General features: G+C 41.8%; 1 protein-coding gene across 2 annotated transcripts in view; it reads left to right on the forward strand.

Moving 5' to 3' along the window:
• LOC118287356 (protocadherin-15-like) overlaps positions 1–27,965 on the forward strand; it is a 222,404-nt gene that overhangs the window by 139,357 nt on the left and 55,082 nt on the right. For both annotated transcript variants that reach the window (XM_047327512.1, XM_047327511.1), the window contains 11 exons: positions 153–261; positions 1,796–1,908; positions 2,709–2,915; positions 5,669–5,803; positions 8,148–8,297; positions 8,465–8,556; positions 9,231–9,332; positions 15,257–15,389; positions 15,778–15,857; positions 18,162–18,255; positions 22,841–22,969. In XM_047327512.1, coding sequence (XP_047183468.1) covers positions 153–261; positions 1,796–1,908; positions 2,709–2,915; positions 5,669–5,803; positions 8,148–8,297; positions 8,465–8,556; positions 9,231–9,332; positions 15,257–15,389; positions 15,778–15,857; positions 18,162–18,255; positions 22,841–22,969 — 1,344 coding nt within the window. The remainder of the gene's footprint in view (positions 1–152; positions 262–1,795; positions 1,909–2,708; positions 2,916–5,668; positions 5,804–8,147; positions 8,298–8,464; positions 8,557–9,230; positions 9,333–15,256; positions 15,390–15,777; positions 15,858–18,161; positions 18,256–22,840; positions 22,970–27,965) is intronic.

The following is a 27,965-nucleotide window of genomic DNA, read 5'->3' on the forward strand; positions in this document are numbered from 1 at the left end:
TGAGTAAACAGACACTACTGTTTTTGTAAATTGTCAGACATTGTGCTGTGATGCAATGCCTTTCATAATTACTGATTCGTCATCCTTTGTACGCTCTGTGTGTATATGCCACGCTGTTCAACTCTATTGCTTCCTGCTGGTTCTGTCTCCAGAATAAGGTGAATCCCCTCAATGTGACTCCCCCCATACAAGCTGTGGACCAAGACCGAAACATCCAACCTCCCTCCGACAGACCAGGAATCTCATACTCAATCCTCATCGGTAGGTTGGGACATATTGGGGTTTAGATTGCTCTTCCTGAAAACAGAATGGTGTATTGTTAAATATTTTTAAAAAAACATATCTGTCCATATAGCTGACTCCTACACCAGCACAATCCCCCTGCTGTGTGCTATTTAATCAGTTCTCCTGAGCAGCAAAGTGTAACTGATTGCTAGACTGGCTCTCAGAGCACATACCTCTTCAAGGCCAAACAATTTGCACGTCTGTCCAGCTGTTGCAATAGAGAAATGGGGAGGAGAAAATCTGATAATCTGCACTAAACTGGACAAGCTCATAGATCTCAACCCCATAAATATGTTTGTTTTTTTATGTGGATGCATAAATCATTTCATGAAATATGGAAAAAGTAAAATGATAAAAGAAAGGGACCCAAAATTAACTTAAATGCTTAGGTGCAGCATTTTTTGTGAAGAAGTTTCTAAAATGACAGATGAAAATGACCGATTGATATATTACTGTCACCTTCATTTGAAGAGTGACTTATTAGCTACATTTCACCGCCGCGGCAAGGCACAAATGATGCCTGTTGAATTGTTCACCTTTCGGAATATTGTAAAATGCAGTCACCAAAAAAAACTTTTACTGGTGAGGATTTACTGACATGTCTTGACACAGACTTGATTACATTTCCCAGACTCCTCCAGTGAAAGTAATCTGTCTGAGGAAGGATTATCAGACTCTGTGACAAGGGGCAAAAGAATCTGTTGCAACTTTGGGCTCCTCCAAGATCTATGATTAAAAAAAGTTTAAAAAAGGCAGATATGGTAATTTTAGGAATTTTTATGTTTAAAAAAAAAAAATTCTCATTAGACTATATTGAGGGTAACTGTTCATTAATAAATAAATCATACTATTTTGTTTACTTTGGACGACGTGATTGTTTCAAAGAACTGACCGCTGAATGCAACTGGAACCCAGAATGTATTCATCCAGGCTTGGACACAAACATCTGTGACCACAAACATGGGTGGAATCATGCTGTCTTGGAATGCACCACCCCGCAGTAGAAGCCAATGCAATCAGTGCCAGCCATTAGGATCCATCACACACACATGCACGCACGCACACACACACACACACACACACACACACACACACACACACACACAAACACACACGCAGGCAAATAAAAACACCCTTAAGAAATGTGATTGTGCACATTTGCTTGTGTTGCTGCTCCTCGCACCAGACCTTGATTTCCCCACTGTGCATTGGAGCATTTCAAAGCCCCACATACTGTGTGTGTGTGTGTGTGTCTGTCTGTCTGTCTGTCTGTGTGTGTGTGTCTGTGTGTCTGTGTGTCTGTGTGTCTGTGTGTCTGTGTGTGTGTGTGTGTGTGTGTGTGTGTGTGTGTGTGTGTGTGTGTGTGTGTCCGTGTGTGTCCGTGTGTGTGTGTGTGTGTGTCTCCGTGTGTCCACATTTGGTGAGCTGAGATAAGAAAACTGGGGAGCATTGGCCGTGCCTCTCACTTTTATACTTGTATTGTCTCTTTGTGCTGCTGGCTTTCTCTCAGGCAAACCCCAGTCCTACGCAGAATATTTCAGCCTAAACAGAACCACAGCGGAGCTCCTGCTGCTGAAGCCCATCGACAGAGAACTCTACCGCAGATTTGATCTGGTTATCAAGGTGAGGAACACTGGAGCTGCAAACAGGGGAGGTTTAATAGAGAGATTAAATAAAGGCAAAATATCCTATCTTGGTTTATTTATATGCTGTTTCCCGCTTTCTCTCAATCGAGGAAGTAACTGTAAGATAAGATTTGTGCTAAACTGTGTGAAGTTACCCAGTAGCCTAATTGCAGAACTACTGTAGGCACAGATCAGGTTCTGCTCCGCTGAAATTGAATGTTGACTTTTTCCTCCATTGGATGTTTTTGCTGCAGTTATAGGTGTGTGCAGATCTGTGTATACGTGTGCACACTGATATTATGTCTATGTAATGAAACGGCATTCATTTTACTTCTCGGCCAGCTGCACTGTTGGTTCGTAGACTTGTTTAAGATTTGCAGACCTAAATGAATTTTAAAAGTTGAATTCAACTCTTTCACACAAGATAAATAAAAAAAAAAACTTCCATTAAACAGGACTGTCCTAGATTTGCCCCCCCCCCCCCCCCCAAAAAAAAAAATTATTTCGAGGGAAACATCTCCAAAGTCGCTTCAAGATACAATCAAAATTTGCAGGTCACCAATTCATTAATAGATAATTGCCCTTTACTTTGCTATGAAATGAACCCAAGTGTTACTGGCCTGTTTTATTACCATTTTCAAAGCTGAGAGCTCTGCTGAGCGCTGTTCAACATTTACCGTGTGAAGTATTATCATTTAATACATCTCAGCTGCAGGATTAATGATTATCACAGTGCAGAAAGTGAAGCATCACAGTTAAAAAAAACACTTACATTTTTTTTTCTTATCTCTCTTTTAGGCAGAACAGAACAATGGCCACCCCCTGCCGGCTTTCGCCAACCTCCAAATTGAAGTTCTGGATGAAAACAACCAGGCACCCTACTTCGTGGAAACAGGTTACCATGGCTATGTTAATGAAGCATCACCAGTGGGAACCACGATAGCGACCAGCGTCAGCCTGTCCGCACCACTGGCCATCATCGCTCTGGATAATGATGTGGAGGAGGTGAGGATAAAAAGGCCATGGAGCTGCCGCTAATGACGATATCAGAAGTTGATTAATGTTAATTAATGTTACTGACATGGCACTTAGTAATCAGAATAATGCCATTGTGCATATAGAGAACAATGCTGGGATTTTTTTGGGTGTTGCTGGTGTTTTATGTATTTGATATAGAAAAATACATAAATTATTGCCTTTGTGCGGATAAATAAAAATCGTACAGACTTATTTCATTTTCCAAATCCAGCTAAACAAGATGCAGTATTTTACGTGTGTCACTTATGAGATGTGTTGCATCTATTTCCGTTATAGCTTACAGCCAATAAGACGCCTGTAGGTATCAGCTGAGTTCTTTCATTCTGTCCCTTCCACCTTTTTGCTGCCTCTGCTAAAGCTTCAACTAGTTGACTTTAACAAAGGACTGCGTCTCCGCCGACAGAAATGAGACTTGATTTGTTGTAAATTTTGGTGCTCATTGACCAGTGTTTGATGGTCATGTGACGATTTCCTGTACCAGATAAGGACTGACAGTATGCTCATCCCCAGGCCACCGCTGATAGGCCCGTCAAGCTTTGCGTTCTCGTACAGCACACATTGATTTTTCACGAGTTTACGATGATAACCACATTGCCCAAAGCAGTATTTACCACCACTACCAGGGGCACTGTACTCAACGGCACCACCTTCGGTGCAATGACAATTGCTGCTACTTGTTTTTCGTGAGTCGTGACAAATGCAGCTGCAGCTGCTTCTTATATTTCATTCAAGTCAACATCCTCTTAGTCTCATCTGCAAATGAGGCCAGTTTGCTTTTGTCGCTGTTCTGGGAATTCAGAAACGTCTAGTAATTCCCTAAAACAACGACGCCTTGATATCAGATTTCAGATAGTTAAGAAAATGGATTCTCATTTCTCGGTGGCGACTGTTATTTGCCGTCTGAAATGACAACTGCTGATGAGCTGTAGATAGCTAATTAAGCAAACATTTGCTTTGGGAGTTAGTTGAAAATACTGCCTCCGGCTCCTTTTTTTTTAATGTTCCTAGCTGACTCTGAAAATGAGTACTCTGTCAAAAGCGGTCTTAAAAGACACACTTAAGCGCCAGTTCGCATCATGCAGGTCTACTAGGGTCCTTCTGATGTGAATGACGTCATCAGATGGTGCACGCGAGGCCATGTGCGGACGTCCTATAGGTTACCCTTCGATTTGTAGGGTCGTACAACCGCTACGCTACAATGGGCACCGACCGTGCATGAGCTCCTCCGAGTGGACTACAAAGAAGTATAATGAGAACAATTACTGTGTCCAGTGTCCACAGAGGTGTCAAGTTTGACAGGTCTGCCATGCCCTGCTGTGATTGGACGGTCGCTGTGTGGGGGAGGGGTTTGAGCCAACGGTCATTTCCTACGAATAAACTGTGCTGGTACTGTACAATCCTTGAAGAAAAGAAGCAATGAGCCTCAGAACCTCCCTCAGAACCTCCTGTAATTTACAAATAAGTCTTGAAAATGGTAAAGAGGTCAACAAAACCATTTCCGGTCTCCAACCAAAAATCAACTTGCTTGCAACACATGGTGACAGTGTTTAAACAGACCATACATACATGAAGACGTAGTCCAGTGTCCATTTCTAGCCTCCTTTTGTTCTACTGAATCTCTGCATTGTGTATTGCTTGCGGTGTGTGAAGTGCCCCTCAAATTCCTCTGTGATTCTGGATGGTAAAGCCTGTTCCCTCTTAAGCTGCCTCTCAGTGATAATATAAGAATTTACTGTGCTGCAACATTGTTATCGCTGATGCATTTCCAAGAGATTAGTTTGTTTAAGATGTAGCGTAGCCATTTTTACGAAGGAAAAAAAACAAGCTTTGGTTCATTGCTCTCTAAAAGAGCCCTGCAGCAGGGAATGGGCTTAGCTGGGATAATGTGTGCGTGTTCGTGGTGATTGATATATGTTGAGTTATTTAAAATATTGCTAACCCTGGTCTTTCCTCCTGCATTAAGTACCAACAATCATGATTAGTCCTAATTGCTTTTATGTGCCGTCCATCACTTTTATTTATGTGTGTGCATATGACTGTGAATGTGTGTGCTTCTGTTTATTTATGACTCAATATCCACACTGGCTACATCGAAAATATTATCAGCCCCCCCCACACCCACCCTGCTGAGCCAGCCTTATCTGGAATGACACACACACACACACACACAGAGAGGAAGTGCCTGTGTGGGTAATGTCAGAGGAGGACTTGGATTAGGATTGCCTCTCCATCACTGAATATAGCGCACACACACACACACCCACACCTCTCTTAGGACAATCTTTATGTCGAGAAAACCTTTAAGGTGTTGTTCACTTTCTCCTGTCAAAACACTTCTTTGCACTCATGTATTCAGCTTTCTGATCTGTTATATTAATTTGCAAAACATCAAATGAAGAAAAACGGACACATGATATTGTTCACTGCCTAGTCCTTGTCTTTTTTAATTATGTTCCTTTTGTTATCTGCTCTTGTGATAAGTCACTCTATGTTCATCAAGCATTCAGTATCCTGAAGTCTCAGTGCATTCCTTTAATTGAACCAACCAAAGAGCTCAGTCGTCGCCATTAAGTTGCTGTGATTCTATTTGACAGCTCCCAAGTATAATTGTACCAGCACCAGTATCTTCACTGGGCGTTTTAATGTTGAAAGAAAATAAGAAAGAAAAGCTCACTCTTATGCCTTCTCTTCACCTCTAAACATGTGTTTCTCTTCAACAGACAAGGGATCCTCAGCTCCAGTTCTCATTGGACAGCTATTCTAATGTATTCTCTGTGTCTGCTACTGGAATCAGAAGATACCTCACGCTGGTGCAGCCACTGGACAGAGAGACACAAGACTCCTACACATTCACGGTACTCCAGAGCCTTGGCATTTGTATGAATACCTTGTAAATCCAGGTGTGTTTGTTGGGCGCTTCTAAATGTGTACTTCACCTCACATCCTAGCCCCGTGATAGAACCGTCGCAGTGGTCTTGAAAAAGGACTTGGGAAACAACATATGAGGATAGAAGCGAAACAAGAAAGATGCCGGATGAAGAGAAGACAGGAGGAGAGAGAGTTTGACAAATTGTTATTAGAAGAAAAAAGGGAATAGAAGAGACAAAGATGGGACAATCTGTGCATTGCACGTATGCACTCCCATAAACGTGGGAACGTGCAAGTCCATAATTTGATTTCCATCAACCACTGTGTATCGAGATTTAATTGTATGTTGTAACATCTTTTATGAGCGTCTGGCTCCTTTACAGCATTTATGTTATAGTACTTAGCTCTTCAATTGCTCAGTGCAGAGATGGATCAGAATCCCAATTGGTAAAACTTGATTGATCGGCGCAGGGATATTGCTTAATTTCAAGTTTTTAATTTTTTTTTAAACTAATAGAGAAATGGCAAGAATAAATACACAGTAAGTGAATAGGAAAAACACATCATGTGTTCAAAAGACAGTTATGCACAGGCCTCTTAACATTACCATAAAGCAGGTCCAGTGTTGTGCCTCCTCTGGTTGTGGAGTTCACAAACTGAGAGGATGCGGGGCGAGTCTTATCCAGTTCCAAGCCCATGGAGATCATTTCGAGCCTGGCCTCCCATGGTAACAGTGTGGAAGAAGACAGGTTCAGTGGAGTACATCAAACAACACACACCACATTCCCAGATCTCCCTGGGAATGTGGGATGGACGCAGCCCCATGAGGAACAATTCAATGTCTAGGCTGGCAGTATGTTCAGCCCTGTCCGCCCGAACCTTCTGCAAGCCAATCGATCCATACGGCATATTTCTTTAGCCATGTCTCTGAGAAATATGACAGAAATCTCACGGGTTCCTCATTAGGGCGTAGAGAATCCGACTCTGGTGGGAGGTCCGCGTCCTGCCTTTCCTCTGGTCCTCCATTCTTTTGATGTTTCTTTTCATCTCATTCCCCGTTTTACCTCCCGTGTCTTTGTTACCTGAACACGGAGCACAGGGTATCTTGTGTATGCATGCATGTGTGTCTCACCATGTGATGTACAGCATTGTCACTTCACGCAGCGGCCTGTTATTTGTCGATTTCAGCCTGGTCCCATAAGCAATGGGCGTTTCCATGTGTGTGCGCGCACGCGGCAGTTTGAAAGTTAAAGATGGAAACAGGGTGCGGTGTATTGATTAAAAGGCGTAGGTGCATAGTAATCATCATGAAAGCCTTTGCAGGAGAAATTAAACTCAAGGATGAGAGAGTGTGTCAGCTACTACACATGGAGGATGATTTGCCGGCAGGATGAGCTTGTCCAGAAGATTGGTATCGGTGAAGAAGCTTCTGTTGATCAGCACTCTGATATGCAATGTGTGTGATTTCTAAAACATAGATGAGTACATGCTAGTTGAATTGCTTTCCGGGAGAGTGGAGTCACTGGAGGAAGAGAACAAATGCAAGCGTGAATGCTTTTTAAATAACGTGGGCACTGGATGTGAATCGACCTCTGTTGGCCTGATCGAGCGAAGAAACTTGCTTCGCTCTTGGCACTGCTTTGTGCCCAATGTACTATAGGACTAACAGTGTTTTTTTGCAGTGGAATTTGTGTGAATTGAACAAATGCGATGTGTTACATATTGAGTATTGAACAAAGTCAGACTAGACTCCCACCTTACCTAACACTCTCTGGCTCTAGCGTCAAATTTATAATATACATTGTCATCAGTCTTCACATTTACCTCCTTGCTTACTCCTTTTCTAGTTAAACTTCGGAAAAAAACTTGAGTAGAAGGTGTTTCTAAGAAGTTAATGTACATTGTCATAATTAATTTGGTTGTTTGTGCTTGTTTGGTATATATTTTGCATAGATTCTATTTTAAGGTGGTGCACTCGACAATCATTGCGAGTGCTCTGTAAAATGTCTGGTAGATGTAGTGGGGGGGGGACAGCCAGGACAGATTAGTTCACAGATTTTTAAGACTTTTTCAGCTGCACCCACGAGCAAATATAAATAAACCCATGTCAGGGATTTAGATGTACAGAGCAATTGCACCAAACAAGAGAACAAACATGACACTATCAAGATGTCTAGGACACGCTGAGCACACGGTCCGCCCACCGGGGATGCTCGAAAGGTAGCTTTTTGTAGCTCAGCTGAGTGTAACATTTCTGCAAGAAGGAACATTTTAAGTGTGTTATTTTTTTATTCTATTCTTGTGTTTTTTTCATTCCCCCTGCCTCTCCAGCTTTTAGCATCAGACGGTGTCCAGCAGAGCAGTCCGGTTACCGTGACGATAACGGTGCTGGACGCAAATGACAACACCCCCACTTTTGCGAACGTCTCGTATAATGTCAACCTGTTTACTGATATGATGCCTGGAGAAACTGTCTTACAGGTACACACTGTCGCAGACTACTTGTCAATAACACACATCTCAAAATGTGTAGCGTTAACGCGCTTTTTATGCACATGATGTGAAATACATTTGAAATTCATTTTCCAGTTTTGTGTTTAAATGTGTTTCGACACGTGATCCTTTTGTGCGCGTGTGTCTCCTCCCAGCTGTCAGCAGTGGATTCTGATGCAGGTCCAAATGGTAGAGTCACATACCGGATCTTGGCTGGTGACCAGAACAACTTTCTTATTGGAAACAGGTAATCATATCACTCGCACTGTGATATTGTGTATGTATGTATATATTTATTTTTAGAATTAAATGAATGGTTTAACATTTTGGGGGGATTATTTGCTTTCTTGATAATAATGCTAAAAAAAACAATATAGCCGACGTACACTCAACACTGTGCCTGAACGCATCCTGTGTTGGCACTGACAACGGGCAGTATGCTTTGCTCACATGCTGCGCTCACTACGCAGGCTGTGTATGACATTGCGCCAAGCCTGCATATTCTCAGGCCCAATCTTGTCTTTTAATTGTTATCCCTCTCCGGTTGCAGGAAACCAGTAGAAACCCCCCGCACCCCCGCTTAAACTAATCCAGGTTCTAAAGAAAGCTCACTGCCACTATTCCACTTGCAAAATGAGATTACCATTACTTGGATATATAGCTTTTCTGTGGCATTTTTAGATGTCTTAGTTGATGATATTAATGACGATAACTTGTGTAAGGATTTTAAATGCCAGTTTATCTTAAACAAAAAAATAAATGAAGTCATTGTCAGAGAATAAAATAAGGGCAGTGGGGCTCAGAGATTTAGAAACGAGTCGTTGAGGAATCAATATTAAAATGCTGATGTTCTTAGTTGCTAAGTTACATACTCCCCCTTTATCTTTATGTGTCTAATCATGTCATATACTGTTTTCTCAGTACTGGGGTCATTAGTGTGGCATCGGGTGTTGAGCTCACCGTGGGGCGGAGCTACGCTTTGACTGTCGAAGCCGTGGACAATGGGCCTGTACCTCATAGAAGGTAAAAGCTTCTCTCTAGCTGCTTCGTCTCGAGCCGAGATATGAAATGCCATCAGTTTTCCAGAGCTTTTCGCACTCATTGTCAGACACTCCAGTCCCTCCTTTCTTCTTGTGCCCTGCTGTTCCATTCCATCCGTCTATTCACCATTTTCAGGCAAGGCGTTTTTTTTCCTTTTTGGATGTATATCAGGAAATATAGTTGTATATTGGAAATTGGATGGATGGTGTAAGTGTGAGTAGGAAAGGAGAAAAGGGGAGAAGAGTGAAGCAGAGTCAAAGGTAATGACAAGGTGCCACACTACGAGCTACTCTCTTCTTGAGGAACCTGAAGAAAATGATACCATATGTGTGTGTCAGCGAAGGGACAATTTCATCAAATGCAGATGCATAGAAAGCAAGAATAAATGCCACAGACGGTATGAGAAAAAGCAATAAATAAAATGCACTCGGCTTGCTGCATGAAAGGATAAGAACTGACTTGATGAGGTGATATTTTGATATTTCTTTTGTTTGTCCGGCCTCCTGCCCTTCATCCCTCATGGATTGCAGCCATAACTTTTTACCAACTCCCCACCTCAGGTTATTTCATGGAAAAAGGCTGCCGCTCCTCATATTGTGTAAAACTCTATTGTGTATCGATTTGGTAGCTAAAGTCTGGCAGAGAGCACTTAAATTGTGAAATTTTAATTTTAGACATTGGCCTGCAGTATCTGAGAACTCAAGTGAATCCAGCCATCGAGCTGTTCACTGACTGGAACGCAGTCAAACTAACCTGCTCCACAGATTGATGTAGCAGCTGCACTGGCAGAGAGTTTGATTCCTCAACTTCCCTTCCCGCCCAAAAGAAACATCATAGAACAGGGACTCAGTGGGAACATGAGGGCCAACGTGCTTCAAAAGTCGTTAGGTCCCTCTGATACATGGTTTCCTTCTTTTCATTTTCCTCCAGGTTTCCAGTTGTTGTTTTTCTCTCGTTGCATACCCACCAAATCCGTACACACCAAGGGAAACTTGTGAGAAATCAACCTCCTTTTAGAGAACAAGTACAGAACAAAAGCCGCATTTGAAACACAGGAATCGTAAAGATTCTTTAAGGAAAACATTAGGAAAAGACATTGTGCAACACCGATGTGATGCCTGCTCTGTAGGTGGGCTTGTAAGAAAAGAAATCAGTTTTATAGGGTGATATCAACTGAGCTGGTCAATCAGGAATATTCCTTCTCTCCGATGTTAATTTTTTCATAGCAGACCTGAGGAAGTCCCCGTCAGGTGTTTCATTTGACCGGTGAGCAGCCAACAGATAGGGGTTTTGTGCATCAGCTCACCTGGCAGCATGTTAAGTGTTAGAATACAGGGAAGCTGTGTGAACATTTTGTATGTGACAGTTTGTCCATCAGACGTTACCAACACTGTGAGCAGGTCTAAACTCCGCACTAAACCCCCTCGCCGCTCTTAGAAGTCAGTCGCTCCAGGCGGATGTCTGTGCTTGAATGTAGATTTAAAAGTCCTCGAGACCTGACACACCAAGCCAAGCTGAAAGAAAATATCTTACCACTTCCTCCTGTTCCTACTGACCATTTAAAGATCCTTTCCGTATGCAGTTTCATTAGAGGTGACAGGGGGGGGGGGGGACACACACACACAATCCACAGTTCTCCGTCTGTGAGAGAAAATGTATCCGTAGTTAATATGAAGCTCCCATCTATATTCAGCTGTGGTGCAGGGGAACAGAGAGGTAATTTAATGCCTGCAATTCCTGTGATCGTGGTTAAATTGTCTGATTATAGACGTCCAATATGATCAATCCACAAACGACCACCTGCAATTGGCCCACAAGTACCCAAGGCGTTGGACACACCAGAGAAAAACTGTGGGGGTTGGTCAACCACTGATGCTCAGTGATAGCTGTGAGGTGTCCACAATGCCAACTTCAGACCACTATGACTTTTGAAGTCATCGGATCACCTTGCAGTTCACACTACATGACTTGAATCTCCCCCCATCCTGTAGTTGTAGCCAATTCATCTAGAAACTTAGCCTGCCAGTCGGAGGGCGGCGAGCCTCTAGAATCACGTCCTTGAAGAGTTCCCTGAGCGATTTGACTCCGGTCTGGGGCATTTGTCGGCAAGTACAATCATTTGGTGGCGGGTGTAGTGTGAACTAGGCTTAAGATGACTGTTGGCTCAGAAGTCAAAGCTTCATGAAGTGACACAAATTCTATTTTGTTCCAACAGTTGACTGGTGGGTTATCCTCTGAACCAGCCTACTCTGTTGTATCCAGCACAGTGTAACCAAGCGGCTCATTGTCATTTTTTATTAATAATCAAATGTATGAAATCATTTACCAAATGTTTTTTATTCGTTTTCCCCTTTTGCAGTAAGTTGTTATTTTCAGCAATATTTGTCAGACATCATAAAAGCAAGAATTCTCTCTCCTCTCCCACTCGGTTCCAGCCATAGCTGCCAAATCAATAGAGAATGTGAGTCACTGCAGATTGAGGTGGTTCCAGTGATTGTCTCACAGATTGTCCCGAAATTTCCCCAGACCCCCGGTTTATCTCAGCTGAAAACATAACTTGTGAAACCAATCAATATCTATCCCTGCTACCTGATTTGTTCAAACTTTGGGTCGGGACCCGAAATGAGCCATGTGTCCTCCTCCAGCTTGAGTGTATTACACATCCATGTTGGGGGGGCACACCTGCTGAATAGCCCCAAAGATTCCTGTTCCATTCGGATTGTAAGTGCTTTTCAATGGCCTCAATAGTTGCACTCCAGAATACTGAAAAATAGCTCCGTCTCAAGGGTCTCATTTACTTTCATCAAATGCTAAGAGAGAAAAGAAGAGACATCATCAGAGAGAAGAGACGAGCGAGGGAAAGATGTTGGACAAATGGCGAGATGGAGAGAGATACTGTGCTGTACCTCATGAGGTGTGCAGTAAATTAAGGGAGGTGGTGCAAAGCCGGTGTTTCTGAGCGGGCAGTGTTGGCCAAGTACATTTTTTTTTTTTTAATCTATTTTTTATTGAAACATACTAAATAATACTGCTTTCTTGATCAGCTGTTCTTTCAGGCAACTGCGATAGGGTGAACAGATCTTGAGTTACGCCGCAAACAGACAAACAGAAAGGCGGAGGTTTCCCACGTTACAGTGTGATACTATAATATTGTGCTGTGACCGTGACACGGTGACCATGAACAGCAGTAACATGAAGCTGCTGTTTACCAACCGGTCAGGTACAGTTTCCCGTTATGTTTTAGATGTGTCGTAGAGACTTGTGACTCATCCCTTGAACATCTGGCCGCAGTGCAGAAATATTCCCTCTTAATGTTTTTAATCACATGCATCAAAGGTCGATGCATGTGATTATGTAATATTATATGGTGATTATTAATTAATAAACAAAAACAAAAAAGTAGTTTGAAAGTAAATTACATCTTTTCAGAATGACAAAGAGAGGGAGAAAACCATTTATCAATAATTCCATCTGAATGGTTTTAATAAAACACTGGCTTTCACTCTCTCTGGCAGCTCACATTTTTCCAACCCTTTATTGCTTTATTTATTGTTGTGAGCGTAAAACAGGTTGTGTTGTTTAGACCCCAGGTTCTTTGGCTTTTTTCGATCGATGATCCGGTTTGGATGGAGTTTATCTTTGCCTCCAGTCGCTGTTGGAACTCGGCAATCTCGCCAAGTGGGGACACGAATTAACTCAACACTGCCACTGTTTGAGTTTTTCCGCGGCATCACCGCTGCTACGTTCACGCCTGCCGTCCACACTTATTCCGATTTTTCATACACCTAAAACAGACGTTTGGAGACGCTGCTCGCCATGTTTTAAGTTTAAATACTTTGTGGAAATGATGTTGCAGTCACCCGCATTCGCTTCCTGATTGGTTCCTATGAGTCGCAACTACGATGCGAAACACTATAAAATGCTAAGTACTAGTTCCACCTCATAGTTCCGTCTAAGAAAATAAATCCCTTGCCTTGCCTTTGACCATTGTTATTTCTCATTCATAGTATTTTCTGTAACCTGGCAACCATCTGCGGAGCAGACAACCTGCTACCTGTTTTCAATGGTACACACATGCGCATTTGTACTGTACGCGAATGGTCACATGATATGCATTTTCATATGTGTTAGTGTGGACGGGGATGAATACTGATACGGAGCTAAAATGTCTGGAGATTGTTTGAATTTTAAAATACCAGCATCTGACTACCAAGTGACCGGACTAGAGTGGTGCAACACTTTATTTTTCAAGCAGCATGTGAGCCACTGTTGTCTTGGTGTGAGCCAGCATCGGGCCTCACCACTTTCTCTCCTTGAAGAGGCAGAAAAAATAATTCAATACATGTAAACTCATCCACCTCACTGACTCACTGGTGGGCCAGTCGATGCAAAGTCAGTGCTGTGCAGCCAAACACTGTCCAAACGGTCATTTTAGATTCAAGGGGTGATCCAAACATTTTCAAAGATAAAAAAATAAAAAGCGAGCGGAACGCACTAACTTTGCGATTCCTGCACATCTTTTTTTCTTTTTGGGGATGAATTGTTCATGATCAGAGCTCCAGGCTGAATCATCTCTAAATGATGGCAGATAATACAGCGGACGTCCGTTAGTCTTTTCAGTTGGGTCTTCCTTTAATTTGCAGTGAGCACTTTGCCATCTCCCAATTACACGAGGCAGTCAACTTGCCAGAGGGCTTAAACCGTGCCAACTGTGACCCAGGTAATTAAAATATTTTCAGAAAGATAAACTGACAGAAGAACACGGGCTGTTAACGGCGCCAGAAGAAAACAGCTCTGTCGGTTGTAGGTCATCACAGTGACGTGCTGTTTTGGGAATATGTGCTACGTTGATTGAAAAATGTCCGTGAATGCAGTTTATTGAGCAGCCGGAGCTGTAAATGAAAGGGGACGTAAACACTGGCAATTACTGTGTTTACAAAGTGGAACAATCTCTGATCAGATATTGCACCTACTGTATTTTCTCTTTATTGCCATCGTCTTGCAAATGAATTCACCTTTTCTTATTCGGTTTGCTTTGAAGCCTATTTTCTTCTATAAAGCCCTTACTTATGTAATTCTATCTTGAAAAACATGGACTTACCGTTAAGACATTTCCAGATCCATTCATTATCCACAGTTGGTTTAGCTAGACTTGCTACCTTTATTTAAGAGTAATCGGTGGGTAATCTCTTTGCAATTCATCCCTAAATGCCTTTCAGGACATTTATATAAAGCCCTTAACAGTATTAATTCTAATGTGATATTAAAGGTTTATGTGCTCTGGTCCAGGGTTCAATTTTAAGTGATAGTTTAGATTTCGAAGGTCTTCAAATGTGCCACGCTGCATAATAAGGTTCCTAACACTGCATAATAAAGGGCACATTGAAGGATGATATTATAATAATAATAATAATACTGCCTTGTGACTCTCTATTCAGACAGACTTTTTATTCAGTTGAATTAATAGGAAATAGATGTGTTTTTTTCCCCTCAGTGAAATGGCAGCAGCCTCTACAGGAATGAATCATTGAACGGCAGGATACGTTTGCCAGAATGTGCAACAGAAACGTCAGGGCCTGCGCAGAGATGCAGAAAACTGTGCGGTGTCTCTGCCGCTCACGTCAAGCTCTTATCGATTACTTAAACACAGCACGGAGTGCAAAAAACAAAAACAAACACCAGCCGACCACTCTTAACCTAGATAATAGACCCTTCGACATCTTAGACACTTCTTTTTTTTCTATCCTCTTGAGCTGAACCTCCAGTTCTTCTCTTGTCCCCCTCTGCTGCTGTTCCTCCATCATCCGCTTCTCGTCTCTGCTTCTGTCTTTGTCCAATTTGCCTCGGCCCAGCTCTCTCCCGTCTCTTCACCTTCTCTCTCTCCCTCTTCCTCCCTCTCCCTCCAGGTCATCCATCACTACCGTCTACATCGAAGTGTTGCCCCCCAACAACCAGAGCCCTCCCCGTTTCCCCCTGCAACAATACAACCTGGAGATCAGCGAAGCCATGAGGACTGGAGCAACGCTACTTAATCTGCAGGTACACTCGTGCTCTCTTTGCCATTTTAATCAAACTTTCAACCATTAATCTTACTTTTGATTATTGCAACATTTACTCATTACTTTCAGCCCACAAGTTTGTCCATTTATTTATTACTTCAAGTCACTACATCACCTGTTTACCCATTAATTATAGCTAACTATTTGAACCATTAATCTTACTTTGACTATTACAGCCATTTATACACGGCTTTAATGTTAATCTCTATTTATCGATATTCTATTTACAGAATATTTATTTTTCATTAACATTCTATTCTATACTAAGGTACTTCCTGGGATAGAAGAATCCCTAAGGAGTTAGTCAAGTAACACAGTAATAGAATTGGTTGACGTTAATGTGTGTGTGTCTCTGTTTACTTGTTAAGGCAGTGGATCGGGAGAGGGACAATATCACTTACAAAATCTATAGTGGAGACGCCCATGGACATTTTGCACTACAGGAAAAGTAAGTGCGTGCGCGACATACACACACACACACACACACACACACACACACACACATAATTCTTATTTTATCATATTTGATAAAAAAAAACTTGGAAAACTGAAACTTGAACAACACCTATCAGGCTCTTTGTTTGCTGAGAGTAAGTATGCTTTTTAATGTGCATGCTGTGGCCATATCATTCTTGCTCAGGCTCCGCCGAGGGCTTCACATAAACACACCCACACTCTCTCCTACACGCACACACATGCACACACACACACACACAGAGAGAGAGAGACTCTAAGGGCTTTTGTTTTCTTTATTAATTTATTGCTCATTAAAAGGGGAGCGATCCTATCTGCGTCTCCACAGGGAGAAGGAGACAGTGTCATGGAAAGTGTGGCGAAAGCCTGAAAGAGAAGGGAAGGATGGGGAAGAAAAGAGAGGCAGAAGGAAGGTGAAGGACAGGGAAAAAAAAGAGCCGGGCAGAGTAAAAGATGATGGACAAAATGTTGAGAGAGCTGGGAGGGAAACGAGGATTAAGAGTGACAGACAAATGAGGATTTAAAGACAAGTACGTTAAAGGAGCCCGCCAGACAGAGATTCATATTGGGAAAAAAATTAAAATCAATTGAAGACCTTTAATTTCTACGCCAAAGCATTTCCGTGTCTCAGCTGTGTTTTTCTACATATTGGCACCTGAAGTTTTTTTCTTCTTGCACTGCACAAATGGAACATGCTGTGCAGCACACAGTGGCACAGAATGGAGATATTTGTCACTGCTTTCTGCAGAATTTGCCTCCGTTGAAAACTCTAGATGTGCATTGGGAGATGGGCTAAAGGTTCGGATCATTTTTAAAACAGAAGTGTAAGGGCCAGTACGGTATGTATTGAGCTTTGAGGAGGTTCATCAGCATCAGTTTTTGAAGGATTTAATTTTTTCTTGGTATAACTCTGCACAATGGGGTTTACTGTAGGCCGTCCTCAAATGTTGTAGCAGATGTTTGGGTTGATGGCAGTCTGTGTGAAGGAAATTAGTAAAAAATGTCTGGTGTAGATGAGAAAAAAAGACTTTGTGTGGATGTGAATGCATGTGTGTTTATTCCTACTTTGCTTTTCATGAATTATCCATAAATATACATGAACCAGTTTTTTAGTTTGTTTAAAAATCAGCTTCACATCTTTCCCTCTGTAGACCACTTAACATATGCATGTGCACACAGTCTTTGTGCATCCATACGCACGCACACACACATCTATCTAACAATATTTGGATTAAAATGTCCATTTCGGATGGGTTTTAATTCAGGAAAGGAGCGTGCATTAATAACACTTTAAATCATTATGTTAATCTTCACTTGAAAAAAGAAATCATAATCAAGACCAACATCAAAGATTTCTGCTGATTGTGATTGGTCAGACCTCTCAGACAGGCTGCACTGACACTGTTGAGCTTCTAGAAAACATTTTTACTTATGCTGGATCAGGCTTTCATCTTTTTTTTTCTGCCCTTTTTGTTTGGCTATTTTTTTCATTATTGAATTTTACTCAGTGAGTAACTTGAGCGGGAGCTTTTACGGCCACATATTGAACCAAACAAATAATTCACAGGCTATCTTTATGAAAAATTGATTTCAGGAGCTGGATACTGTTTTTGTATCATTCAGAATGTTACACCCCAGATTTTCGAGTGCATGTTGGTGTTATATACTATCTTCGAGTAAACCCAGAGGTTAATGTTTTGAGACTTTGTAAATTAATCTCTATTACCCACTGTCTGTATTTATTGAAATCGGATTCAGATAAAAGATATTTCTGTAGTTTTGAAGCAATTTGGACTTATTTTTGCACTTATATCTTGATGCCACATGACTAAGTCATTGTAGCGAGAGCATTTATTTATATCAGTATGTTTCATTGAAGGCCATGGGGAAAATTTGTCCTTCAGTGTTATTTCAGGATCTAGGGCCATATCAGTAACCTGCTCTGTCAGTCTACTCTTTTATGCTATTGTCCTTTTTTGTGTTTCTTAGTTGCTTCTTTGTATTTATGAATTGTCTCACAAGCCATGAATGGCCTGGAGGGTCCAAACCTCTGATCTACATGGTTAGCAATCAACCTCTTATGTATTTTGTAATAACCGCTATGTATCACTGAAATGTCTCACTCGATTTTGGAGTATGAAAACCAAAGCAATCTGCTTTGCGGTGTTTGGTTTCCTCGTGTTTTTTATTTTCATATATTTTTTTATTTTGCCAAGAGGTATAAAAGGACTCTGTGTTCTCTCTCTCTCTCTCTCTCTCTCTCTCTCTCTCTCTCCAGTTCAGGGTATTTGGTTCTGGACAAGCCTCTGGACCGGGAGTCTCTGGATTATTATACCCTGGTGGTCACAGCCTCAGACGGACAGCCAGATGGAGTAAGAAACTCTGATGCACCACACAGATATTAACTGGTTGTCTCTACTTGAGTGGTTTCACATCCCCGTGGAATTTAACAGCGTCGGTGCAGGGAGGGAGTCTAAATCCTTCACAGTGAAATGCCACAGCTGTGGTATTCTTTGAAAAGAGGGAATTTTTGGAAATACTTGTCATCCAGTAATAGTCACAATCATAATAACCATTATCATCAAATAAACAGCTAAAATCAATATATAAGAATGAACTACGTGAATAGTCAAATGGATATGGAAAATAATGGGAAACCAAGAATCTGTGCCCGGAAACTGTGAACAGAATAACATGTTTAGAAAATGGATGTGTGTGAAAAGAACATAAGAAATTATTCCCTGGAAAAATTGAGATCTGCATGATCATCAGTTTTATTCTTGCCAGGTATCACAGAGCCAAAAATCCCACATCTGATCACCTTTTTTATCAGGAATAAGTATTTCAGCAAACTCATGATCTTACTTGCGAATACAAAACTTTTAGTGTTATTTGCCAACTGAAAGAAGACAACAAAATTTTTCCCAATTGTTTCGGCATTTCAGTGCGAATGAAAGACTCGAATGACCTGAAAATGCTGTAGGTCACTGGCTCAGTGTGGACGCAACTAATGTGGATGTGTTTACTCTGCAGCAAGAGCTATTTTTGTAAGAATGAAGGAGCGTGTGCCCTTCCTCACCGACCCTTACTGATCACAGGTCGTTCTCTCTTCGTCTCTCTGTTTGTGTTCTCCTCTCCGTCAAATCTTTAGACGCTCTCACATGAAAGTCTAATGAAGACATTGGATGAAGTCCCCTTGCGCTCCTCTCTCCCGTCTTTCCTTCTCCTCTACTCCACTGGCTTTCATCACTTTGCCTTTCTTGCTGCTGATCTTCCAACCCCACCCAGTCATCCATCTGTTCGACGAGCATTAAAAGAGTTTGTCTCCCCTCCCCCACCTCCTCTTCACTGACCCCCCTTCTCCCCCCATGTCAATTAAAACAAAAGGTTAGGTTTAAGGTCCCTCGTAGCATGGAAAATGCCGATTTGAATAGTCTGACCTTCTCTCACAAACACACACTCACACAGAATATGGAGGGAGAGAACAATTGGGACGAGGTTAGAGAGAAGGGGAAGGGAGAGAGACATGTAAGGTATTCAAGGGAGCTTATTACCTTCACAAGTGTCCTGTGTATTCATACATGGTTCTAAAAGGCAGTCTTGAAACACACACACACACACACACACACACACATATTCACACACATGCTGACTATGTCAATTGCTGTGTTGACCATGACAATTAGTGTATTATCTTTTTGCCCCAAAGGTCTTTTAATGGCCGACATAGTTTGCGACTTCTTGAGTCTCGATTATATTTTGAATGGAGTGTAGGATTGTGGAGAGAGAGAAAGAGAGAGGGAGGGAGGGAGGGAGGGAGGGAGGACTGATATGAGCTACACAGAGAGACAGAAGAGAAGAAAAGAAAATAGAATAAGGAGAAGGAGAGAGTGGGGGTGTAGTTTCCTCATATGGGTCCATTAATCAGCATCAGTCTAAAGGCCTTGGGTTGTCTTCATATGCGTGTGCGCACACACACACATACACGCCCGTCTGTGTCCCCCATTATTGAATGTCCCGTTGTGAGAGTGTCAGACTACAAAGTGCCTAATTGGCTATTTGGCCAGTGAATCCATCATACTGCCACAGATTGTGGACCCTACAAGCTGGTGCAATAAACCAGCCCCATTGTAAGGACACTGTGCATCATGTGATGCAACTCAAACTTCAGCACAGGAGCCCCCACCAACACCACCACTGCCACTTTGGTAGAAATTAATCTAGGTCTCATCAGTCCATAAAACTTTGTCTCTGTACTTCTTTGCAAAGTCAAATCTGGCCTCCTGATTCTTCCTGCTAATGAGAGCTTTGCGTCTTGTGGTCTGACCTCTATCTTTCTGCGCTCACTTTTCTTCATAGGGTGGATTGTGATACCTTCAAATTTGCCCTGTGGAGGTTGGTGGTGACGTCACCGACATCAACTGCTGACGATGTCCTTCGCCAACCCGTTCAATATCTGTTGTTCAGCACATCAGTAATTTATTTCCTTTTCAGGACGTTCCAAATTGTTGTATTGGCTCAGCCCAATGTCTCTGCAATGGCTCCGATTGATTTCCCCACTTTTCTCAATAACAAAATGGTTTCAGACAGCTGTCTTGTCTTTCATATTGGTTAATCATTTTTAACAACCAATGCGGTCTCCACCGGTGAAACCCAAGGCAAAAACCAAGAGTAGATATTCAGAGCTGTTTATGGTTTTATCAATTGTTCTCAAATGCAACAACAAACGCCCTGATGGATGAGAAGGTGTTCATGTGTGAATGAAACGACTGATGTCAGTCAGCTGAAGACCTATTTCAGTGCACTGGTCACTATGTCCATCCATCCATCCATCCATCCATCCATCCATCCATCCATCCAATTTCTTTGGTTTATCCGAGATTGGGTCTCAGAGGCGGCCGGCTATACAGTGTGTTCCAGAAATCCCTCTCCCCAGCCACGCTTTCTAGCTCCTCTGGGATCCCAAGGCATACCCAAGCCAGATGGGATATGTCGTTCCTCCAGCGAGTTCTGGGCCTACCCCTGGGTATCCTTACAGGATGCCCGAACCACTTCAACAGGCCCCTGTCGACGTGAAAGAGCAGCGGCTCTACTCCGAACCTCCTGCAGATGTCCACACTCCTCATCCTCATTTCAGCTACTTGTATTTGCGATCACATTATTTCGTTCACTACCTAGTGCTCATGATCAGACGTGAGGAGGGTCAGAGCGCAGATTGACCGTTAAATCGGGAAGCCACAGAGACCTGGCCACGGACTTTGAGGTGTTGATCCTCAACATTGTTGAGTTGGTGAGAATTTACAACAGCTGGATAATGTTTGTGGGACTGACTCAAAATCAACTAAACTGCCCATGTCAATGACAGTGTGGTTCACTGATGTGTTCGCAATCATCTCGACGATGGAGGTCTGTGGCGCAATAACTTATATCAGGCTGCAGCTCGACAAGCAATTCACAGGATTTATGTAGAGTGTAGAGAATATAAAATATTGGCAGCTGTATCTTTTAATTGCAACAACATAGAGCGAGTGAGTTTGTGATGCTGGCAGTTTTTGAACAGGCAGTGGTTCCCATCTATCACAGGTGGTTGCTAAATATGCTAAATATTGTCAAGACAGATCTCCGTTATAGATGGATTACCTTGCAGGAAGAGATTCAAGTTAATAAAGTGAAGAGAAAATCACATTTGAATCTAGAGGGAATAAATTTCCAATGCCGACATTTGAACCATCACCATGGGACCACTATCATAGACTGCTAGGGCTACGAAAATAAGATTCAGCATGTGATTGGTGTATCAGCTGAATAGATCTCTCAACTGCTCACTCATATTGATCATTTTCAAGAAACTGGTATGAAAATAATCCAGGTACAACGCAATGCTTGCATCTGAAAGCTCAAAAATATAGTGTCTCCAAGAGGATGGGTGTAAATGTTGGGAGGTGGCTATAACATTGGAAAGATATTAAACTCATAAGTAAGAAATGTGCTTATAGCCCCATGATGCAAAATGAAGCTGGGTGCATGTCTCTGGCGTTGCGTCTGTCTGAGTGTGTTTGCCAGCTTTGCTCAGAGCCTGCTGTACCAGACCTCGTTCTGCTTTACATATATTGGCATTCAGATAAAACGGTTTTGTCAACTGTGAGCTCTTGACCTCAAATGACTGCATCACCGTGTGCCCTGCCAACCTCAATGGCCCTTTGTCACCTTTGTGAGTGTAAATCTCCCCCACCCACCTCCACACGCAGCTTTCCCTCTTTTCATCCCACTGTTGTGAATCGTTAGCTCTCTCCCATTTTCCTCCTCCACCACCCACTTCCCTTCTTTAAAAGTCAAATCTCCGATCACTCATTTTCTCTTCCACTCTCATGAAAGTCTAATTAAATTGGTGACCTCCCACCAGCTTCTCTCTGCCCTTAGTTGGTTTCATTCTTTCCTGCTTCTGCTGTTGGTTGTTAAACACTGCGAATTAGGGTCATTGGCCATTGTAAAGATGTCAAATGAATCCCTCCAAAACAAACATGCATTCACCTTTTTTGGCACAATTTTTTGAGTTCACAATAAACATCCCTAATCCCTTTTTTATGGGAGTCAGTGGCCAATACACCAATCCATTGGAAGTTCTTAAAATGCAGTAGTTTTCATTTAAGATTGTCAAGCTGTCGACTATTTTATCCGTCTGACTTTTAGTTACAAAACAGTCACATGTGGTGCGTTTCCCAGAACCTGTTTACCGGGACCCCCATAGTAGATGTATATAACAAACATACATCTACTGTATGTTTGTTACATACAGTAGATGTTAGCCAGAGGGATGAAATTAAACCTCTGAAATTTAAAGATGATTCATGACCAGTTTCTTTGTGGCAACAACCAAACATTTAAATGTTAAATGAAAATACATATAATACAATTTTTTCTTTAAAAGTTATGTGTTGTTTGTTTGTGTGCGTGTAGACCTCCACTGCGATGGTGAACATTGTGGTGACGGACGTCAATGACAATGATCCGCTGTTCGATTCTTCACTGCCGGTGAACCTCACCGTCACCGAAGAGCAGGATAATGCCTATGTTGGACAAGTCAAGGTAGGAAGAGCACGCACGCACGCACGCACGCACGCGCACACACACACACACACACACACACACCATATACAATCTAAGTGTTGTGTTCAGATGAGGGCATTTGTGTTTGATTGCTAATGTGTTCATTGTGCACACATTCATGATGGTGCATTTGTTCCTGAGCTTTCTCTGAGCTGTTCCCTGCACTAGTCTTTTGTTATAACGACGTCTCACTGTATCAATAATTCCTGACCACACATCTGCAATTAAAAAGCCCAACACCACAGGAGTCCCATGTAGAAATACAGATTACTCTCTCGTCTCCCATCCTGACATTGGGTCCCTACCTTCAAGGAAATATACATATTTACCCTCCAGCTCTCTGTCCCCCCTGTACCAGACTAATACCACACATACAAACTCATCTTTGAGGCACAATATATTCAGACACTCTGAATAAATCCAGTTTTTATACTGTTTTGCAATGGACACCAGATTTGTTATATGCAGGTTTAGTGCATCTACGGTAGTTAGACAAGATTTGTAATTTAAATTTATCTTTGTAGGAATATAGGCATATGTGAGCACAGTGTCTATTAGGTTTAAATGTTTGATTTTAGATATATTACTCGCCAGGAAAGTCAAAATCGTAGGAATTGAGTAAAAGAGAAATTAAGCGTGTGTACTGTGTAAGGTACATGATCTCTTCACAGCACCATGGGATCCGTTTTCCACCTGCGTCAGCAGCCTCGTCTCCACTTACCGCAAAGAGAGCTGGACTTGTTCCAGACCTCATAACTGACTCATGTATTCCCCAGACACGGGTCATGGGTATATCTGATACGGTGATAGGCTCTGATCTTTAAAGATGCTCCCCCAGTTGCAGGCTTTTACTTGGATTTTCTCCGAGCTTAATTCATAGCCTTTATACACCAGTGTCAGGGGGTCTTTGATCAGTCTGACACTTTGCCAGCTTCTAAATGTTAATAATGCCTCTCTGGTTGAACACTACGGTTACTCCTGAGATAAATATATAAATATTTTGTCTAAAATTTTGAAAATGTCTTAAATTGAACAGGTTCCAAGGGTTCAATACTTATTTTTCATTTGGACAATTGGGCACGATTCCAAAACCTATGAATCCAAACTTGTCCATAAAATGGGACATTTCATCCCATGCATTCAATTTTCTGAGACATTTGGAAATCTTCCACATTCAATATTCAAAAACCGACCTTAATCTTTGGAAAGGGCACTTCAAAGTATTCCAGTCCTGAACTTCCCTTCCTTTCAAGGACCCGTGGATTTTTTCCAAGCTAAAATGGACAGTGCGATCCCTCAGCGGTTTTTGCAAGGCTTGACTCTGGGCCCCGGTCCAAACCAGGGTCCATATTTGTAGGTATTAAACTGATTTCTGGAAGAATTAATGGACCTGACCTTGGTTTGCTGATGCTGGTAAGGTGGAGAGAGATGGAAAGTGGCGAGGAAGTGAGACGGGAAGAGGGATGGCAGAGAGAAAGGAGAGAGAGACACCGGGGGAGAGGTGGAGGGAGATTCTGAAGTCAATTCTTCATTTGCATTTCTCTATGTAGTCGCAGTAATGGAGTGTTGATGCCTGACATTATGAGGCTCAATGTTTCATTGCGAAACTCAATCAAATGGCCTTTATACTCTAGATGTGTTTTCTGTTGGTGACAGGTCAAATATGTCACTTTAAAAGATTGGTTTTACATTTTGGGGGGAAATGGGCTGGTTCATTCTTTTGCCGCGAGATGAGGAGATTGTCACCAATCTGCTTGCCTGGCTCTTTCAAAAGGTAACGAAATGAACTCATCAGCACAAGATCACATGTCCGTCACATCTTGTGTAACAAAGACACCTGGCCGTTTTACAGAGTGAAGGTGACAGACTGTTTCTTGGTCTCCCCGCAGTCTGTTGGCTCCTTGCTGATATGATGTGTTAATTATTTAGCTTCATGAAAAATTCATATCATATTTCAATTATCAGAATTATGAAAATCAGAGTTGTAAATAGCATCCACGTCAACATTCAAGTCTGCATGTCAACATTTTTTTCCAAAAGAACCAATATAAACCTAACCCTATTAATATTTTACCATACATTGGCGAAAGACAATTCAATTGCTACAGTGTTGTCATTGTTTAAAACTGTAAAAGACCAGCTGTGTCATTGCACGACCTTCAGGTAAACGTAGGCTTCATGCTAAGCTAAGCTAACTGGCTTCTGGCTGTAGTTTCATATTTCGTGAACGGATAGTATCGATCTTCTCTACCAACTCTCCACCAGGAAGAGGTGTCAAACATAACTGCTTTAAGACAAATGTCTCACACCATTCATTTGCAACACTGCTTTGCATTAGTGATAAAGTAGAAATACAAAATACTATTTTTTTTTTTTACATTTACAAAACTTGCACATTTGCACATTCGTAAAATGTCTTTTCTCCTATCCGATTTTTCCCCACCTGTTCTTTCTCCTCCTTTTCGTTCCTGCTCTCTTTTTTTCTTTGTACAGGTTCCATTCTGTCTCTCTGCCTTCTCCAAACAACCCGAGATAATAAGTAAAAACCTAAAAGCTGGATGCTCCATTAAATTTATAGCACCCAGATAGTGATGAATCACTGAACACAAATGGCATCAAGAGGACTTCATTCTTCTCTCTTACACTACATAACACCGGCAAGACGGAGACCAATTTCTATTTATCCTAATAGTCACTGTGCGAGGGAGGATGAAATATTAATGATGCAAAATTGGGGGAACAGGGGGAAAAGTGGGTCACTGCAGCAACAAAAATTGGCACAGTAAAGTAACTAAAATGAAATATAAATATTAACATATATCATAGACATATTAAACTGCCAATTGTGACACAAATATGCTTCATATTTGATTAATATGTAGAAAAATTGTGAAAATTGGTCTACATACATAATGATACACAAAATATTGTGCTTCATATTGCATTAGCACGACAAAAGATTCTTCTTCCTGTGCTGCTTTATCTGAAATGTTGGCACAATGATTTGATGCAATGCTGAATATGTTTGACTTGACTTAAATGAACCCCGTTGTTCCCTGACCTGTCCTAAACTGTGGGGGCTCGTGGATCAGATGGAAAACAAACAGCGTCACTCATACAAATCATCCAGTGAGAACTGGGTCCTGCATGAGTCAGCCCTTTGCTCTAGAGTGAAATACCTTGACAAATATTGGATGGATTGCTATGAAATTCTGATCCATAGGGCCTACAGGACGAATCCTAATAGCCTCGGTGATCCTTTAACTTTTTAAATGATGCTGTCATCAATACAGTCAGGTTTTTTTTGTTATTTAATGATACGATACCTGCTAAACAAATCCCCATTGGCATTATTTACACTTATTGATTAGTGCTAATCACATGAATTGGTAAGTCAACGACTTTTCAAAAAAACATAGAACCAAAAAGAGACAAAAGGGCTACAAAAGGGAATATTTTTAGCAAGGTGGAAAGTTGAAGGTAATTTCACAAAAACACACGAGAATAGAGCCGGATCTGTAGACAGCTATGGTTAATGACAAGCTCTCGCTCCTGGGGACAGTTCAGCTGGAAGAATGTGTCTTGATTCGTTTGTACTCTTGCGCAAAAGACTAATTATTCTAATCAGACAGTCGCATCTTCTCGAATTGCCCCTCTGTTTACACAGTTTTTACAATGAGTATTTATTTATTTACTTATTCACTATATATACACAATCGAGGGAATGACATTCAAACCGAGAACCCAAATTGATACCTTTGATGAAAATTGGTCAAAATGGCCTTGACCATGTTTCCGATTCAAGACTATTGTCAGATAGCAGTATCACTCGCCCCCCATTATCTTTAAAACGTGTGTTTTGTGCATGATAGGCACCTAATATTGTTTCTATGTTGTGTGGTTTAAAAAGGACAAGTAACGAGAGGTAAAGAAGCACAAAACTACCGAAGAATCAGAACCACTATAAGGAGATGCATAGGGATCACAAAGAGATGCGAAACCCCCACAAATGGCCCTAAAATGACCACAAAAACACATGAAAACGACCACAGAAACACACAACGCGACCACAAAGCGAAGCAAATCCACCACAGAGAATAATCTTGTCTCTCAGTGCGCGGCGCCTCTGTACAATGGGTAAGGGACCTTTTATTTACCCTTGCCTAGGGGCACATTGGCCCTATTATCTGTTCATAGCTAACTGGCAAATGTACGAATGTCCACATGGCGCATACCACACCTGTTGTCATTGGGAACATGTCAGCAGTGCTCCTGTAAGCATCTATCACAAATCCCTGAAATACTGTCAGACAGAGCGAGTAGCATGAAGTCTTCTTCCACAGCGCTTTTGACTGTTTTTGTTGTTGTCCTCAATCGCTTCATCTATTGAAGTCTTTGTAGTGTCCTTTGGTTTGTTTCGAGTTTCCCTTTCTGTGTGACTGTACAGGACCATCTGTGTGCATATTAAGATGAGCCTCATAACTTTTGCTGACAAAATTAGCAATGAAACATTACGTATGCAAATGCCATAAAGATAATCCTCCTTAGGAAGTCCATGATTTTAATCAATCTCAAAATAATCCTCTTCCTGACTACTCCAGCACTGACTGATGACATTAAACCCGCACACACACTTTTTCTTCTGTGTGGAAATAGTTATTAATAGTATATCCCACATATTGTCTTCTTAAAAAGGCATCCACAAACAGTAGACGAGCAACAGACAAAATCCTTTCCAAAGACGTCGATAGCGAGTTCCCCATCAGCAGACACATTCACATCAGCGGGAACATTTGCCGAACGTTCATGTGAGGGCTGGTGCCTGGGTTGAGCGCCCACTCGATGGTCATGAATCTTCCAGACTTTTTCCTCCTGTGTTCTCATATGGTCTCGCTCAGACAGTTTCCAGACATTTTCCAAGAGGGCTGGTTGGAAAATGTTCCGGAGGGACATTTGTGGATATTTGCACATACAG

Source organism: Scophthalmus maximus, chromosome 16 (genome assembly GCF_022379125.1).
Source record: "Scophthalmus maximus strain ysfricsl-2021 chromosome 16, ASM2237912v1, whole genome shotgun sequence".
Lineage (NCBI taxonomy): Eukaryota > Metazoa > Chordata > Actinopteri > Pleuronectiformes > Scophthalmidae > Scophthalmus > Scophthalmus maximus.